The 18,181-nt window shown below is 46.5% G+C and overlaps 1 protein-coding gene across 1 annotated transcript in view; it reads right to left on the reverse strand.

Annotated features, from left to right (window-relative positions):
• CACNA1A (calcium voltage-gated channel subunit alpha1 A) overlaps positions 1-18,181 on the reverse strand; it is a gene marked incomplete at its 5' end in the record, with an annotated part of 168,357 nt that overhangs the window by 81,082 nt on the left and 69,094 nt on the right. The window contains 4 exons of the mRNA XM_023524598.1: positions 7,321-7,410; positions 8,484-8,540; positions 9,699-9,814; positions 10,944-11,047. Coding sequence (XP_023380366.1) covers positions 7,321-7,410; positions 8,484-8,540; positions 9,699-9,814; positions 10,944-11,047 — 367 coding nt within the window. The remainder of the gene's footprint in view (positions 1-7,320; positions 7,411-8,483; positions 8,541-9,698; positions 9,815-10,943; positions 11,048-18,181) is intronic.

Here is an 18,181-nt window from a genome sequence, read left to right on the forward strand (position 1 = left end):
TCTGGCCCGAGGGAACCATAATAATCCAAGGTCTTAGCTATCCAGAGATGGAGCTTACGAGGAGGTGTCCCTGAAAATAATGGTATTGGAAATAACCAATGAGAGCTCAGGGTGTCAGTGGGGAGGCTGGTGGCTCTCATTGCCAGAGCCAACCTTCTGTGTCTCCCCGTCCTGGCCACGTCTGATGACTCGGGGGGGCGGGGGTCATAATGCAGAGCTGCATGGAGCATGCTTGGAAAGCCTCCAAGAGGAGGTGTAGACAAGACTCTAGCTTTCCACAGACACTTCACTTTAGAAATGATCACTGAGGAACGAACCAGCAGTGTCCTCTGCCTGCACATGGTTTTGCTCTTAAGCATTTATGAAGCACCTACTGTGTGCCACGCTCTGTTTCAGATACTCGAGATACTCTAATTAATAGACAGAGCCTTGCCTTCCTGAGACTGATGCTGCAGTGGGGGAGATAGACAGCAAACATAACATAATGAATAATAGTGTGATAGAAGGTAAAAAGTACTTTGGGAAAAAAAAAGTAGAGCAGAATAAGGGGATTGGGAGCCCCAGGAGGGACCACCAGACCGGCTACAGTAGTAAGTCAGGTGGTCAAGGTGAAGGTATTGACCTGAGTCACCTTAGAATCTTAGGCTGCGTAAATAGCAAGTGCAAAGGTCCTGAGGTAGAAATGTGCCTGCCAGACACATTCAGGAAACAACATAAAGAGATCAGCATGGCTAGAGTAGAGTGGTTGAGGAGGACAGAGGGAAGAGGTAAGGACAGGTAGGTGACAAGGCAGGTCACCTACCTGTCCTTACCAGTTTTAGAATATTTTTATCTTCTAAAATATCTCTTCTTGAAAACCTTCTATTGCATTCGTGTTTATTGTTCTTCATTGGTTGATTCATTCTTTCATTTATTCATCAGTTTACTCGTTCATTAGTGTGCTCATTTGTTCATTCATCATTCATTCACTCATTTATTCATTCGTCCATTCCTTCATTCCTTCATTTGTCCAGTCACCTGTCCATTCATCCAGCATGTTCATCAACCCCAACCCATTGGCCAAGCACCGGACACAGCAAACATCTCACAGGACACCACTTCCTGTTAGCAAAATTCTAAACAGAGGTTGCAAGTTGGCATCCCAGGGGCCATACTGGTTCATCCTGGGTTCGTAAAAGTTGAAATTATTGGTCTGCATTTAAAAACTGGGATATTTTCCATAAAATATGGATTTCAGCTTCTCATGAATGAAAATAATAGCTGATCTTTCTTAGACATTTAGCAGGCACCAGGCACAGCGGAGGATACATTCTACATGATAAACTGCCTGCTCCTCATTGCAACCGTGGTAAGTAGGGACCATTGTTAACCCCATTTTTTAGCCAAGGAAACAAAGGCTGAGAGGGGTCTGGTGACTGTTAAGAAGAAGCATTAAGTCGGTTCAGAGCCTGTGTTCTGAGCCACCACACTACACCCATTCCTGGAACATGTAGCCAGGAAGAGGGGCACATTCCCAGCTGGCAGCAGTCACCGGCCAGGCCCGGTGACCCCAGAGGCCTTGAGAACCCAGGGAAGCACCATGTGGCCCTTCCTAGTTGGAATATTTCTGGTCCCTGCAGCTCCCCAAAAGTGCTCAGACCTGCAGGTGTCCACAGGGCAGGGCAGAGAAGAATGAATGAGATTCTTGAAGGTCTCAGGGGTCAAGGAGGGAGCCTCCATGACCGAGAGAGGGGACGGGGGAGAGGGAGAGGGAGAGGGAGAGGGAGAGGGAGAGAGAGAGAGAGAGAGAGAGCGAGAGCGCGCGCGAGCGAGCGTGTGTGAGGGAGGGAGGGAGGGAGGGAGAGCTCGATCTCACAGTGGGCAGGAGCTTCCCCAACCCCTATTTCTGCTAGAAATACATTGAAAACCTGGCTCCTGGCTTTATCATCAACCAGTGAGTGACCCTGGGCAAGTCACCTTGCATCTTGGGACTCTGTACCTCCATCTGTAAATCAACTACACATTCCACCTCACAGGGCTGTTGGGAGGAATCAGTAGGTTAATAGTTAATACACATTAGCACGATGTGTTATTAATACATATTACGGTTATTGGGCATAAAATCTTGTATTGAACCCCAAGAGCTGATATCAAGACCCAGTCTACATGCCAACTCATCGAGGAAGTCTTTCCTGATCACTAGACCTGCAACAGGCATACTGCTCATTGGGAAGGGAGAGGGACGTAAATATTAATTGAACACCTACTATGTGCCAATCTCCCCTATTAGCTGCGCACTACCATCTCTATTTATTGCATTTCATATTCCCTTTGATCCACACTCCCTTTTTCTATATATTTTTGTCTCTAATGTTCCTCTGCGGTCTGGAATTGTAATTGCAGGCAACCCTTAGATTTTAAAAATAATTTTAACAAGATACTTTATGAAACCCAGTATTTCCAAAATATTACATTTCAACATGGAATCAATATAAAATATATTTAAAAAAATTTTTACACTCTTTTTTGGGGTACTAAGTTTTCCAAATCCGATATGTTATTATGAGGCACATCTCAGTCCAGAGCAGCCCCCTTCAAGGGGTCAAGAGCCAGAGGAGGCCAGCACCAGTCTGGAATGTTCCACGGTGAGGATAGCAGTATGTCACCATCAAGGCTTAACCTGGGGATTTTTGGCAATTCAGATGCCCTTAAAATTCTCTGTAAATTGAAATAGGTGCCGCCCAAGTTGTGGGTTGAACTGTGTCCCTCAAAGGGATGTGCTGAAGTCCCAACCGCTGGGACCTGTGGATGTGAAGGAGGGTCTTTGCGGCCGTCATCGAGTTACGATGAGGTCAGACTCGATTAGAGTGGGCCCTAAACCCAATGGCTAGTGTCCTTATAAGAGGAGCAGACAGAGACACACAGGAGAAGACCGTGTGACGACAGAGGCAGAGCCTGGAGGATGCATGTACAAACGAGAGATCGCCAAGGATTCCTGATAACCCCAGGAGCTGAGAGAAGAGCATGGGACAGATTCTCCCCTAGGACCCTCAGGGCCAGCGCAGTCCTGTCCACACCTTGATTTCAGTTTGGACTGCTGGCCTCCAAAACTGTGAGAGAATGCATTTCTGTTGTTTTAAGTTGCCCAGTTGACGGTACCTTGTGCCGGCAGCCCGAGGAAACGAATACAGTCCACATGGAACTCACATCCTTCAAATCATCTAAATGGAATCCGATTTTCCTAAAGCAATGGTGCTGTGACTGCAGCTTCCATTCACGGCTCAACTTTTCCTATAAATGACTCCAGTTCCATATTTCAGTAATAAGTTATGAAATCACTTTATAATGTATTTATCAACTGATTTGACATTGCGTTAAAATCACTGGTTATGTAAGACTGTGAGGAGAAACACCACACAATTCCTGCCTTATTTTGAAACTTCTTCTTCTTCTTATGATTATTATTACTATTATTTTACATAAACGAATAAAGGTAAAGGTGTTTCCTTCTCAGAACCCTAGAATTCTAGAAGTCTCTTTCTGGGTGGTTTAGGAAATCACCCAGAGTGGGGGCCACTTCCTGTGCATTTCTGAACTACCAGGCAGAGGAACTAGATTTTGGTGGGTTTGCCTGTAGCAAATGGTCCCAGGAGACCAAGCCACTGGCCTGCGTTTTAGGTCCATGAAGAAAGCTGAAAGTCACCTGCTTTCTTAACAGAGGTGCTGTAGGACACCGTCAGCTCTTATTCAGTCTGACAGCTTCCTATTTCAGTTTCTTGTGGTCCTTTGATCACACGTTTATCAAACGCCAGCCTGGAACCTGGGTTCTCCAGCAGCAAGTTTTCTTATGTCAGCCTCAAATTCAAGAGAAGGACTCCCATAGACAAACCCGTGTTTTGCGGGTGTCATCAAGTTACGATGAGGTCAGACTCGATTCAAGTGGGCCCTAAACTCAACGGCTAGTGTCCTTGTAAGAGGAGCAGACAGAGACACACAGGAGACAATCGCCCCCATGTTACGAGCTGAACTGTGTCCCACCAAATCCACATGTTGAAGTCTTAACCCCCGTGACCTCAAAATGTGATGTATTTGGAGACAAGGCCTTTGAAGAGGTAATTAAATGAAAACGAGGTCATTACTTTGGGCTCTAATCTAGTATGACTGGCGTCCTTATAAGAAGTGGGGCTTAGGACACACACAGAGGGAAGACTTTGTAAAGACGCAGGGAGAAGATGTCTACAAGCCAAGGAGCGAGGCCTCAGAACAAACCAACCCTATTGACACCTTAACCTCAAACTTCCAGCCTCCAGAACTGTGAGAAAATAAATATCTGTTGTTTAATCACTCAGTCTGCACTATGTTATTATACTGACCCTAGAGAATGAATATACTCTCATTCCACGTGAAGACTAGTTTAAAAATGCCTCCTTCACAAAGCTGTCTTTGCTTTTCCGCCAAATTCCTCCCTGCTTTGCACAGCCATGAGATTCCTTATAATTAGTCTCTGTTGCTTCTAAGTAACTTTAAACTTATCTGATTACTTTTCTGATTTCAAAAGTAACATGTCACTAATTCATACCTTCCAGAAAAATATCACGTAAAACATGAAAATCCCTTGCAATCCTCCAGTTTCTGTATCTTCGAGTACCTCTTATACTGTGGATGAAAAGGGGGCGCTGTAATAAATTTAACTCACGGGGTGATCCGATCATAAATGCCTAACTGGAACTTATGGTCAGGAGTCACACCCCAGGCACATAACTCCTTTAATAAAAGGTTTACTCCGCCTTAAGCAAGCCCTGTCTGTTGTTCTTATGCATCTAGGTTAGCACACCTTTGAAATGCCTCTTTTTCAGACCCCTCAGAGGCATAACCACCCTCAAGGGAGCACATAATCTTGTTAATTATCTCGTAATCCAATCCCTTCCTTGCTTTCCCCCACCTTCATGTAATCTTCCTTATGCCCCCTCCTTAATCCCAAATGCAAATAAGAAGCTGCAAATTGCTACTCTCTGGAGCATGTGAGATCTTGCTTTCTGGTACCATCATCAGTTTGGCTCAAATAATCTTCTGTAAAAATTCTCTATGGGTATGGACGTTTCTTACGTCGATACACTCTTTAAGATTGTTTAAAAATAGAGCATACCTTTTACATAAGTTGTGCGACTTACTTTTTTTACTGAAAAATATATTTCAAACATCTTTCCATGCCAGTAGCAACCTCGATATTTTCCTGGCTGCACAGTGTTCCATAGTATGTAAATGCTACATAGCATTTCTTTAACTGTCTTCCCATTTGGGGGCACATGCGTTGTTTCTGGTTTTTAATTTTTTGAATGTCAGAAACAATGCTGTTGAAAGGAGGCTTCGCAGGGATGTTTTTGCACATGCGAAGAAATGCTTCGAAGGAGAAATGCCAGGTCAAAGAATATAAACATCTAGAATTAAATAACGCCAAACCGTACGTGAGAAACACTGCAAATTAACACTCCTCCTGCCAATAGCATATGACAATGCTCATTCGCCACATCTTTGCTGACGTTAGTTAGTATTACTTTTTCATCTTTTCTCGAATGATTAATGAAAAATCGTCTCTCCCTGTTAATTAAGAGCAGGTATTCAATCTCATTCATGGAGGAGATCCTGACTTGGGTTCCCCAATTTTTTTCAGTGCCTCGCATTTAACAAATGTGGTATGGACAAAAATGTTTGCCTATCAAAATATAACAAATTTTAAAAAGTGGAAGCAACCTCATTGGGAAAACACGTAGGACAGACATAATTAATCAAATGCACTGAGCACTGATGGAGCGCTATAATCTTTGAACTTGCTAGAAGGAGAGAAACAGATGTACCCACAAGTAAAAACAGGACTAGTTCATCATTACAAGGAAAAGAGTGTGTTTTGGCTAGAAGTTAAAAATGCAAATGAAAACAAACTTTAAGGGATCATTACAAACCGACTTCATTGGTAAAGGAAGGGAAATGGGTAATACACAATGGACAGGGTGGGAAATCCGTGAATGTATGCGTGCTTGGCAGGTTTATAAATGGGTTCAGTGTTTTTGAAACTCATGAGGGTTCAGTGAATAATGAGTTGAAAAGCTGTTAATATCTTTGATCCTATAATTATCCCCAAGGAAACACGCCCAAAGGGTGGGGGGAATAATTGTACATAAATGTTCACAGCAGTGCTCCTCGTAAGAGCAAATATTGGAAACAGCTCAAACGCCACATAATAGAGCCATAGCTGAGCAAATCTAGAGTAGCCACCCTTACGGAGTATGGGGACCGTGATGGAAATTATGTAGAAACTCAGTAGTTGGGTGATTAACTTGGGTTGAGTGAAAAAAGCAGAGTATAAAATAGTTGGTGCCTGTGGATTAGAAACATGTGTAAATATTTAATTCCTTCCTTCGTTTCCTTCTTCCCTCCCTTCTCCTTCCCCTTCTCTCCTTCCTTTGCTCTCTTTCTTTCTTCTTCCCTCCCTCCCTCTCTCTCCGATCCTTTCCTCCTCCCTGCTCTAGTCACACAAGTCCCCAATCGGCCTAAATGTCTTTTCCCTTCTGAGTCTTGTGCGGTCTCCTCTACCTGGATGTTCCCCCACCATCGCTTTCAGCCTTGGAATTTTTAAAAACTCAGTTCAAAAAATAAGATATTCTCCTTGGAGAAGGTCAAAAGCAACACAGTCTCAAGATACGGTGAGCAGGTAAAGGGTACGTGTCTCCCACTTCAAACTGCCCTTTGCGATGACCAAGAGCAATAGTCTGAGCACAGTCTTCTACACGGTTCTCTCTGCTTTCACTGCCATGGTGAGCAACTACCCAGCCTTTGGTTCTCAGCTTCAATGTCATCTCTTCTGAGAAGACTTCCCTGACTTCACCCACTCTCCAGAGCAGGCCAAGCCCAGCACATCTCCTCTGCAGTGCCATTATCACGACAGGTTTGTGTGACTGTTTAATATCTATTTCTTGCACTGAATGGCAAGCTCCACATGGGTAGGGATGTGGTCTCTGTCTTGCTCACAACTGGGCACCTAATAAGAGCAGCCCTTCAATGAGTCCTGTTGAATAATAATATTATTCATGAATAATGAATGAAAAATGTCAGGCAACATTGTTGGGAGCTTATTCTTTGCCAGATGCTGTTCTAAATGCTTTCTGTGGATTATTTAGCTTAATCTTCACAACAATATTAGAAGACATTCCCATGATCATGTCATCTGCCCAGGATACACAGATGCAAACGGACAGAGCTGAGACCCAAATCCTGGCAACCTGGTGCTCGAGCCTTCTGCTCTTACCTCTCGGACATTGGTGACACACAGAAGGAGAGACTCACCCACAGAGGCGATATCGGCGAGCTGACTCTCGGCCTCCTCGGGGTTGAGCAGGTCTGTCTTGCTTTTCTTTATGGTGGCTCTCCGCAGAGCTCCAACAATGGAAACATAGCAAGAGAAAAAGATGTGACCCTTTTTGCGACAACAATGGTACCGACCAGGTGTGTCCTGGGGGCCAGGAGCTCTGTCAGGGACATTCTATGTGTCATCGGATTTAACCCTTATGGCAATCCAGTTTGATGGAAAGTAACATTACACCCACTTTACAGACGTGCAGACTGGGGGCTCAGGGAGGTCACAGGACTTGGCCCAAATCGAAAAGACGAGAATAGAGTCCATTCAATCTAAGTCTGGGATCTCAGCCACCGTTTCTCCTCTGGGAGCCCCAGGACTGGACTCTGGAACAATGATGCCTGTGAAGATCGTCCACCCCTTGACTTCAGCGTACTTGCTAGGCAGGCTGGGACCGTGGACGCCTGTCCTCAGGATTTAGTCTCCGCTCCCCCAAGAGCTTTCCAGGGGTCAACGAGCTGAGCCACCATTTCCATTTCCAATAAAGTGATTACCCTGTGGGTAATCTCTTCCCCTCCCCCCAAATAGTAACCTGTGGAGATGGAGTCCCAGCTCCTTTATTTCCTCCTCACTTCTGATATTTTTAATCAAAACCTATTGTTTGTTCCGTCTAGTCAAATTTCTGACACGTAAGCCAACCGTCCTTAACAGTAAGCTGGATTATTGGTTAAATGATGATGATTGATTTTCTTAATTTAGCAAACACAAAGGGTGCCAACCGTGAGCCAGGCACTGTTCTGGGCATTTGCAAGAATTAACGTAACCCTCATAAACAACCCAGCAAAGTGGGTACTATTACGGTCATGCCCATTTTGCAGATGAGAAAAACAGGCACAAAGCAGAAGACGCTGGGCACACGGTTAGGGCGGAAAGGGCAGGTCGGAAGATTCAAACTCTGTGCCAAGATCCAGAAACACCTCGAGGAGGCGGATTCCTGCCATTCTCCATGTCTCCTGAGCCTGATCCGGTCTCATGTTTGTTCTTGGCATCACCTGGGCCCTGAACATCCATCCCCTGGAGGCCCTTTGGACCAAGCGGCCTAGCTTCCCTTCTGTCCTAGGACCCTCCCCCGAGCCAGGTTCAGGACAGTTACCATCAAAGGGGTGCCTCTGCTCCCCGTCGGTTTCATCCTCGGCGAGGATCACCTCTTCTGAGGAGGAAGAGCACAAAGTTAAGCTCTAGTGTCCGGAGGGCTCCCCTGGGGACGAGTTCCCTTGGACTAGAAAGGAGAAGGGTCCACCTGGCCACTTCCACTCTCCCCTTGCTGATGGCGACAGCTCAATCAGCCAGAAATGTGGTGCTCAGTTATTTCTGACTCCCAGCCCCTCTTCAGCTGCAGTAGAAAGAGCAAAATTATTCCCACCTCCCTCAAAATAAAAACCAGCATCCTTACTACAGCCTATACGGTTTTGCCTGATCCAGCCCCCGTCACCTCGCTGCCTTCCTCTCCTCCACTCTCTCCCCCACTCACTCGGCTCCGGCCACACTGGCTTCCTTGCTATGACTCAACTCTGCTCCTACTTCAGGGCCTTTGTGCAGCCTGGAGTGCCCTCCCCTAGACATCCACACGCTTCCTTCAGGTCTCTGCCCAGACGTCGCCTTCTCAAGAGAGAACCTCTCTGCTCATTCTGCTTCCTCTGACCGTTTTCTGCCTCACTCCCTGCTTTATTTTTAATTAAAAATATTTTAAATTTATCCTGCTTCATTTTTCTTCTCAGCATTTGGCAGCACCCAACATTATGTGTATTTGTTTATTTTCTGTCTGTCTCACTAGGATATCTGAGCCCTGTGGGCTGGGATTTGGTCTGTTTTGTTCACTGCTATTCCTAGAACAGTGCCTGGCACACAGTGGGTGCCACCTAAGTGTTTGCTGAATGGCTGAACAAAGAAACATGTGTTCACTGTATGTCAGGTACTGCTCTTCTTAAGTGCCTTAGCTTGGGTTATCTCACTGGATTCCCAAACAACCTGATGAGGTAGGTACTATCATTATCTCTGGTTGACAGTTGAGGAAACTGAGGCACAGGGCGGCGAAGTGCATTGCTAGGAGGCGGCAGAGCTGGGACGTAAATCAGAGCGTGGTTTTGGAGCTCATATCCATTATGCACTGTCCTATTCTGGCTTTATCCCAGAGGTTTTACTATCATGCTCTGGATCCTTGTTGCTAAACATGGAGACTACCAGTTCGGCCCTCTTCCTCCTCCCATCACGACCCTCTGGCTCATATGTCTCTGAACTGCATGCATGACTCTGTGTGCCCTGTGGCCTGGGATGTCAGTTCTTGGGCCCCAGGATGAAAGGGCCTCACCTGCTTTTGAGATCCACTCCATGTACCCATTGAGCTCTCGTTCGATCTGTTGCTGCCGCCTCAGCTTCAGAAAAGCCCGCCGGTTTTCCACCCGCTCTCTTTCTTTGGCAAACTCTCTGCAGAAGCACACAAGAAAAAGCACAAAAATGAGAGGCCTGGCTGCTCAATAAATTTCAGGGAGTTCGGATATGTGTGTGTACGTGAGGTTTCAGAAGTTCCGGAGGGGCAAGAGATTTCAACAAGTGTTATCGGGTCTTCTGGGAGAAAATAAGAATATTCTAGGAGTGGGTATCTCTGACAGCTTCCAACATTTCCCAACAACTGCACTCAGATAGAGAAAAAAGCTAAACCATAAAGCACGCCATGCCAACCACTGCTAGCTGCATACCCCTTTCTCATTCTCGGTGCTCCTCGCCACGGAATATTTTCAGCCCTGTTTTAGGCTAGGCCAATGAGACACACGCTGAAGGGTTCTGCAGCAGCCACACTTCCCTGACATAGGCCCCACCCTTTCCTGTTTCCCTCCTTCCTCTTTCTGTTTGGAATGTGGGACGGCCACCTTGTGAGTGTGAGGCAACCATCTTGAGACCATGAGGCGTCCATAAGATCGAAAGGCATCCTTCTACTCTGAGAACGATGTCGGAGTAGAAATCCGATGGCACCATAAAGCCACCATACCAGTCCCTAGACATCTCATTGGTAAGAAAAATGAAACTCATTTATGATTAAGCCAAAAAATCAATCCTGGGGAGTGGGAATGATGTGTGTCATAAAAATGCATATTTGATTGTAGGCTATAATTTTATATTCGGAAAACAGGACGGGGGGGTGGGGGGAGAACCAAACCTATTGGTTTTTTGAATGTAAATTACAGAAAGTAAAGTTCTATAGAATTTTATTGTGTGGTGGATTGCGGGGCTGAAAAATTTGGGAAAACCTTCTGAATGAGAAGTCAGAATTGGAAAGAAGCTCTCCCTTCCCTGGGCAGAGGTAGGTCAATACCAGGGGCACAGTGTGCTGAGTCTAGGCTGGGATGGATTTCAGCTGCCATGAGTCCCTTCCCTGGGTCCCCCAGCAGTACACAACCTACACGGCTGTACATGGCTTGCTAATAATGGTCTAGCCAACCCAAGGCAAGGCAAGAGGTCTGTTCTCTGCCTGGAGAATAAAAACAAAGCTTCGATGGCCTCCTCCTGGTAAGAAGATGGAAAGGGAGAGTGGAATTGGGGAGTGGCAAAGACTTACCCTGACAGCACACCCAGCACGAGGTTCAGCATAAAAAAGGAGCCAATGATGATGAGAGGGATGAAGTACAACCAGTTCCAAGTGTTCCCTGAGGCATCGTTGCTCTGTGAGAGGCGAGGAGGGAAGGCAGGTGAGCACTGGGTGGGTCGCAGGTCTGACCTGACAGATTGGGGGAGGAGGAGTCCTGGTTCTTCTGGGGCTCTGTTTCCCTAATGTCCTTGACCTGCGGAGTCCTGGAGCTCTGGCAGCCCAGAGAGGGAAATGGAGCACGGGATCAACCAGTGGGGGAAACCTAGAAGCACCATTAGAAGGACAAAGCCCCTCCTAACCATGTAGTCCTCACAGGACCCGGGAACCAATGGGACATTCAGGAGAGCGTCCCAGACCAGACTCCAGGAGGAGAAGGAAAAAAGCAAAGCCCATCGAAATGAAGACATGAACCCCTGGTTCCCTCCCTTCTCCTCGACAGTCACACCCTTCCCTTAGAGGAGGTGCACGATGGCAGGGTCTGAGGACTAGCTTAAGTCACTGAGCCAGAAAGCAGGGCTGTGAGCCTTTCCTCAAGTGTCTCCCTCCTCTCTTTTCTGCTGCCTCAATATCAACCACGAAAAATCCCCAGAAGTTCCCAGCTCAATTTTCAGTGAGGGAGAAGTCCACATATAGAACACTACACTCTGATGTGGTGAACAGAACACTGTGGCAAGAAGGAAGCAAGAAGAGGGGAAGAAAATCAGGGTGGGGAGGAAAGAGGAGAGAGAGATGGAGAGAGAGAAAGAGAGAAAACCCAGCTCTTGCAGAGTACTCACTGTGTGCCGGGAAGTCTTCTAAGCACATTATTTATATTAGCTCATTTAATCATTTGATCCTCATAATACCCCTGTTATCAACATGCCCATTTTACAACTGAGGAGTTTCTGTGGCCCAGAAAGACAAACTTGTCAGCCCAAGGTCGCAGAGCCAGACAGTGGTGAACAGGGGATTTGAACCTGTGGACTTAACTTCTGTGCTGGGGAATCTTCAGCTTCAGCAGCCAGAGAAGGTGGAGCCTTCTGGTGAGTCACCAGCTCTGTGGCATCTGCAGAATGTGGGTCTCCCACACGTGGCTTTAAAAGCTCACCTTTAAAAGTACATTCGGTGCTGCTGTCGCCTGGCAGAAAGGCTAACATGAGAAAGACTGACACAGCCAAGTGCTGGTGAGTCTGCGGAGGAGCTGGAAGCCTCACGAGCTGCTGATGGGAGAGTAACATGGTGTACGCGTTTCCTGTGGCTGCTAACAAAGGACCACAAACTGGGTGGCTTAAAACAACAGAAATTTATGTCACAGTTCTGAAAGCTCAAGGCGTTGGCAGGGTTGTTTCCTTCTGGGGTCTGTGAGGGAGGATATATGCCAGGCCTCTCTCCTGGCATCTGGGGGTTTGCTGACAATCTTTTGTGTCCCCTGGCTTATAGATGTATCACTCTGATCTCCGCCTTCATTTTAACATGATGCCCTCCCTGTGTACATGTCTGTCCAGATCCCCTTTTATAAGAACACCAGTCATACTGGATTAGGGTTACCCTAATGACCTCATTTTAATATAACTAATTACTTCCGCAATGGCCCCATTTCCAAATAAGGTCACATTCTGATGTATTGGGGGCTATAGGACTTCAATATATGAATTTCTCATTTGGGGGGACACAATTTAACCCATAATTCATGGAACAACCATTTTGAAAAATGAGTTGGGAATTCCTACTAAAGTTAATCACGCACCTTCACTACCACCTGACAGTTCCACTCCTGGGAGTGTGAACCTGTACATGCCAAAGGCACCAGCAAGAATGTTCACAGAGTGATCTTTGTGATTGCCCCAAACTGGGAGCGATCCAAATCCTTAGGATGAATACATGGAATACAGTGCAGTGAGTGATTGCCACTCATCACATGAAACCTTAGAGTTGCCAAGCACAGGAAGCCAGACGAAAAAGAGTGTACAGGTACAATTCTATTTATGTGAAGTATAAAAATAGGAAGACTAGTTGATGATGCTTGAGGTCCAGATGGGGCACCCTTTGGAGAGGGTGGCAGCCTGGATGGAGGCACTAGGAGGGGTGGGTTCTGGAGCTGAGAAGGTTTTGTTTTCTGATCTGGATGCTGGTCAAACAGGTGTGTTTTGTTTGTGAAAATCTACCAAGCTCCTCACTTATTATCTGTGGGGTTTTCTGAATGTTTATTTTACTTCAATAAAAAAAAGTTTTTTATTTTTATTTTTTTAAGAAAGTCAACTTTACTTAAAGAGGAAGGAAATTCTGATACATACTACAACATGGATAAACCTTGAGGACATTATCTTAAGAGAAATAAACCAGTCACAAAAGGACAAATACCATTGGTTTCACTTATATGAGGTCCTTAAAGGAGTCGGAATCATAGAGATAGAAAAGCAGAATGGTGGGTGCCAGGGGCTGGGTCAAGGGCAATGGAAAGTTAGCGTTTAGTGGGGGCAGAGTTTCATTTTGGGAAGTTGAAAAAGTTCTAGAGCTGAATAGTGATGATGATTGCGCGAAAATGTGAATGCACTTAATACTAGTGAACTGGACACCTAAAAATGGTTAAGATGATAAATGTGTGTCACCTCACCACCACCCCATCCCCTCCACAATAAAAAAAAATCCGAGAACCAATCAAACAAAGTCATCCTCACAGACACAGATAGGCTCTGGGGACAATGAATGTGCCAGCCTCCAGAACATTCCCTTGTTCTAACAAGCCCCCAAATTCTGATGCCTTGCTTCTAGAAGGTTCTGGAAGAACAAATTTAGTCATAAGAACAGAAGCCCGCCCTGGCCCACAGAAGAACAAGTCTGAATTCTCTGGAGAAGCAGGCTTGGGATGGAAACGGAGTGGTGGGGTGGGGGTAAGACTGAGCAAGGAGAAGAGGCTAAGGCCCCTTGTTGATGAGGCAGCCTTCTGTCTCAGACTCTGCCCACACCCCAGCTCCCTGGCAGACCCTGTGATCTGTGACATGTTGCTCAGCATAATAATAGACACCCACAGTGCCAGGTACAAGGTCTACTTGAGCTCACTTAATCCTCTCATGCATCCCAAAAGTTGGTACATATCCACTTCTCATTTTCCCGGGTGGGGAAACTGAGGCACAGAGAGGTCAAGTCTCATGCCCACGGTCTCTGCTGTGGGTTGCATTGTGTCCCCCCAAAGATGTGATAGATCCTAACCCCTACTACCTGTAAACGTGACCTTATTTGGAAATAGGTGTTTGCAGCTGCCATCAGGTTAAGATGAGGTCATGAGGGTAGGCCCTAATTCAATATGACCAGTGTCCTTTTAGGAAGAGAAAAATGCCAGGTGAAGACAGAGATACATGAGGGAGAGGACGGCCATGTGACAATGAAGGAAGAGACTGGAGGGACACAGCCTTGAGCCGAAGAATGCCAAGCGTCGACAGGAGCTAGGAAGAGTTAAGAAAGAATTCTGCCCAGAGTCTAAGGGAGTGTGGCCTCGCTGACACCTGGATTCCAGACTCCTGGCCTCTGGGACTGTGAGAAGCTACATTTCTGTTGTTCCGAGGCACCCAGTTGTGGTCCTTTGTTATGGCAGCCACAGAAAATGATAGTCACTGAGCTACTAAATGGCAGAGGTGCCCCCAACCCCCTCCACCTCCCCTCCGTCTCCCCCTCCATCATCACTCTGCTCCAGCCACGTGGCCTCGTTATGGCACCTCAGATGCACAGTCCCACCACAGGGCCTTTGCACATGCTGCTGCCTCTGCCCGAAATGCCCTTCCTCCAGATTCCTACATGGCTCCTCCATCATCTCCTTCAGGTCTCTCTGCTCAAATGTTACCTTCTCTGATGGCCCTTCACACTTTCATCCTTCGTTTCTAATCCCACTGCCTACTTTATTTTTTCCCTTATCGCTTCTCCTCCTCTATACGTTACTTATTTCTCCTAGGTGCTGTCCAGCTCCCTTGCTGGAATGTCAGTTCTACCAGGGGCTGGAACACGGTGCTTTCTGTTCCCTGCTGCATTCCCCAGCACAATGTCAAGCATGCAGGCAGTGCTCAATAAATGTCTGCTGAATCGCTGAATGAGAGGTAGGTCTAAGCTTCCTGAACAGCCCACAGCCACAATCCTAAGCTGTGCTCCCTCCTCCTTCCTCCCTTGTCTGCTTTTCTCTCCCTGGGGACTGGGGTTCTGCTGCCTGATTTCAGAGACACTTATTCTTTTTCTAAATCTAGCCCAGTTATTCAATTCCATGCTGTGGGTCCAACGACTGATGGAGAAGAGTTGGCAGAGGGTTGGGTGCCGTTTTTAAGTAGGAGGTGGGCTTTCCCTGGGGTTTGCTCGGGAGCAAGATGGGAAATATATTTCACAAGCAGAAAGACTGGAGCTGCCGCAGCTGTTCCGTGATAGTGGAGAAGGTGAGGGCACAAGCTTCCCCTCCTGCGTCTCATCCCTTTGGGAAGTTCAGGGTGGGGTGTGCGTGAGTCTGGATGCAGGGATGAGGAAGGGTTTGGGAAACTTGCTCACTTGTTAAAATCATTAATAATACTGGGAAGGATGTGTCCTAAAGATAGTCTTGTCTTCCTTCCAAAAGCTTAAAGGAGTCACGCTGTCTGAAATGCTATTGATATGGCTGATGGCCCTTCCCGGTCCTCCTGCGGTTGGCTGAGGGCTGCCTAAGTGCTGGCCAATGAGGAGTGAGTGGAAATGCCTGCGTCCCTTTTGGACCAGAGCACTGAACTGTCAGTGTGGGACCCTCTAGGGCTATCTTTACCTCCGGGACAGCCAGCTGGCAGCGTGCTACGTGGTGGCTGCTCCATTAGCTAGGTCCCAAGTGACTATGTTGAGCAAAGTTCTCTTCTCTCCCTCTGCCAACCTGCGCTGGACAGATAGTGTGAGCAAGAAAAGCACTCGTTGTTAAACCGCAGAGATTCTGGAGGATATTTGTCGCTGCAGCATAACCTAGCTTTCCTAGGTAGCTCTTTAGTTCTCTCCTTCACTTCTTTCTCAAATGTCACTTTCTCATCGGCCATGATATAGATCTCATGAGGCAGATGGGGAAAAAGAATGTCTCCTGTATGTTCTATGGAGAAATCAGTAGAATTCATGATAATGAGATAGTTGTTTTTGTTCTCTGAGTCTCTGCCTAAAGTCCAATTTCCCCTCAATCTTGACTTGGTTGATTCTTCCTCTTCACTCAGCCATAAGCTCCACTGAGCCTCCTCTGAGAAGCCCTCCTGGACTTTCCAACCAAAAAGCCTTCTCTTCCCTGCCACACAGCCAGGCATCTCATTCCCTTTCCAGTCCATTTCACATTTTGAACCATGTTTTTGATTTAGGCATTTACTTGTTTACAGGTACTTTGCTCCCTAAAATGTCAGCTTCTCAGTGCCCAGGACAACATGCAGCACACCGTCGGTGCTCACTGAGTGTTGGCTGCATGGTCAATATACATACCCTCGAGGTCCCTGTGGGCAGATTGTTTAGATAATACTAATGACAGGGAAACATACTTATTCCAAGTCCCAGTGATCAGGCTGTTTCCCTGGGAATGGGGAGGCAGGCAGGACGCCCACTGTCACTTTTGTAGAACCCGTTTGAGCTGATAAAATACGCCTTGATTCCCAGAACTGCCATATCTACTGGATGGGGAAACTGAGGCTGAGAGAGACAATATGATTTGCTTGGTTCACACAGGGTATGGATGGCACGGCTGGGGCTAGACCCGTCATTCTGGACTGCCACTGATTTTTTTTCCTACTTCACCCCTTGGCTGCACTTACATAGTGTTTAGTATTTATAATGATTGGCCAGCGAGAGCCTCAAAGGAGAAGGGAGGTACTGATTCATTCCAGTACTGCTGGGGTCTAGCATGGCGCTTGGAGCTTTGCAAGCGCTCGATACTTGCCGAACAAATTAATGGCTGAGTCCCAGTAAAATCCTTAAGTGCCTTCTGTTTTATGGTTTATTTTCCTCTAATTTTTTGAGCATGGTTCATTCAGAAAAAATATAGAGGATGTAAAAAAAGTACTCAGCTCAGGAGAACACCCAACTCCGCAGCACAGGGGATAAAAATGGGGTGGATTTGACCATGACAGAGACAAAGCCCCGCAGTGGCCATGAGGGATGTCGTATGTTCCCATTTATACCTGTTATTGATCCTGCAATTCCTGGTAATTATTTTTGGAGTCCTCCCTTCGCCATTCGCTCTCAAAATGGTTTGGGTGTGAATGATACATAATAGTGTCTCTCGGTCTAGGAGATGCCCTACCGCCTTCCCTGGCCTCATCAGGTCCCTCGCACCCTCACTCGCTCCCCTCCGGCCACATGGGTTGTCTCACGAATGCCAAGCTCACTCGTGCCTCAGGGCCTTTGCACTGGCGGTCCCATCTACCTGGGTCTCTCTTCCCTTACATACCTTCATGGCTCCCCCTGACTTCCTTCAGGTCTTAGTAGAACTGCAACCTCTCACCTTGACAACCCACAACCCCTCTATTTTTCTCCCGAGCTTTCAGCATCCTCTAACACAGTAGTCGGCAAACTACAGCCACTTGTTTTTGTAAATTAAAGTTTTACTGTCACACGACCATGCCCATTCGTTATGTATTTTCTCTGTGGTTGATATTGTGATATGACGGAAGACTGAGTAGTTGCAACAGAGACCTCATGGTCCACCAGGCCTGAAATATTTAAGGTACTAGCTGCCCTTTAGATATATAAATATAAAAATACGTGTATCTCTTAATTATTTTGCTTGATCACGTGTTAAAAATCCCAAACAGGGACTTTTGTCTCCTCTGTTCATTGGGTGCCTAAAAGAGTGCCTGCACACACAGGAGGCATTCGATGAAGTTTGTTGAATGACTATGTGACCTACAGTACTCCCAAATCTGACGTTTTGGTATTGGCCAAAAAGGACATCTATGAATGAAAAAGGGCTTAGGTCAAAGATAAGTTTCAACCATTAGTGACCACTGGTCAAGGAACATATGTATATAATCACCAACTAAACACTGTTTTGTTGCTTTCTTAATTGACATTAACAGAGGAAGAGAAGTAGAGAGGAAGAGGAACAGAGAAAACCACAGAGAGGTGTGGAGGAGGAGGAGGAGGAGGAGGAGGAGGAGAGAGCGAGGGAGTGCGCACTGAGTTCTCTTGTGTCTCTTCTTATGAAGGCACTAATCCCATCATCAGGACCCCAGCGATCACCTCAACGGTCACCTCTGAGATTT

The sequence above is a fragment of the Pteropus vampyrus genome, unplaced genomic scaffold (genome assembly GCF_000151845.1).
Source record: "Pteropus vampyrus isolate Shadow unplaced genomic scaffold, Pvam_2.0 Scaffold482, whole genome shotgun sequence".
Taxonomy (NCBI): Eukaryota; Metazoa; Chordata; class Mammalia; order Chiroptera; family Pteropodidae; genus Pteropus; species Pteropus vampyrus.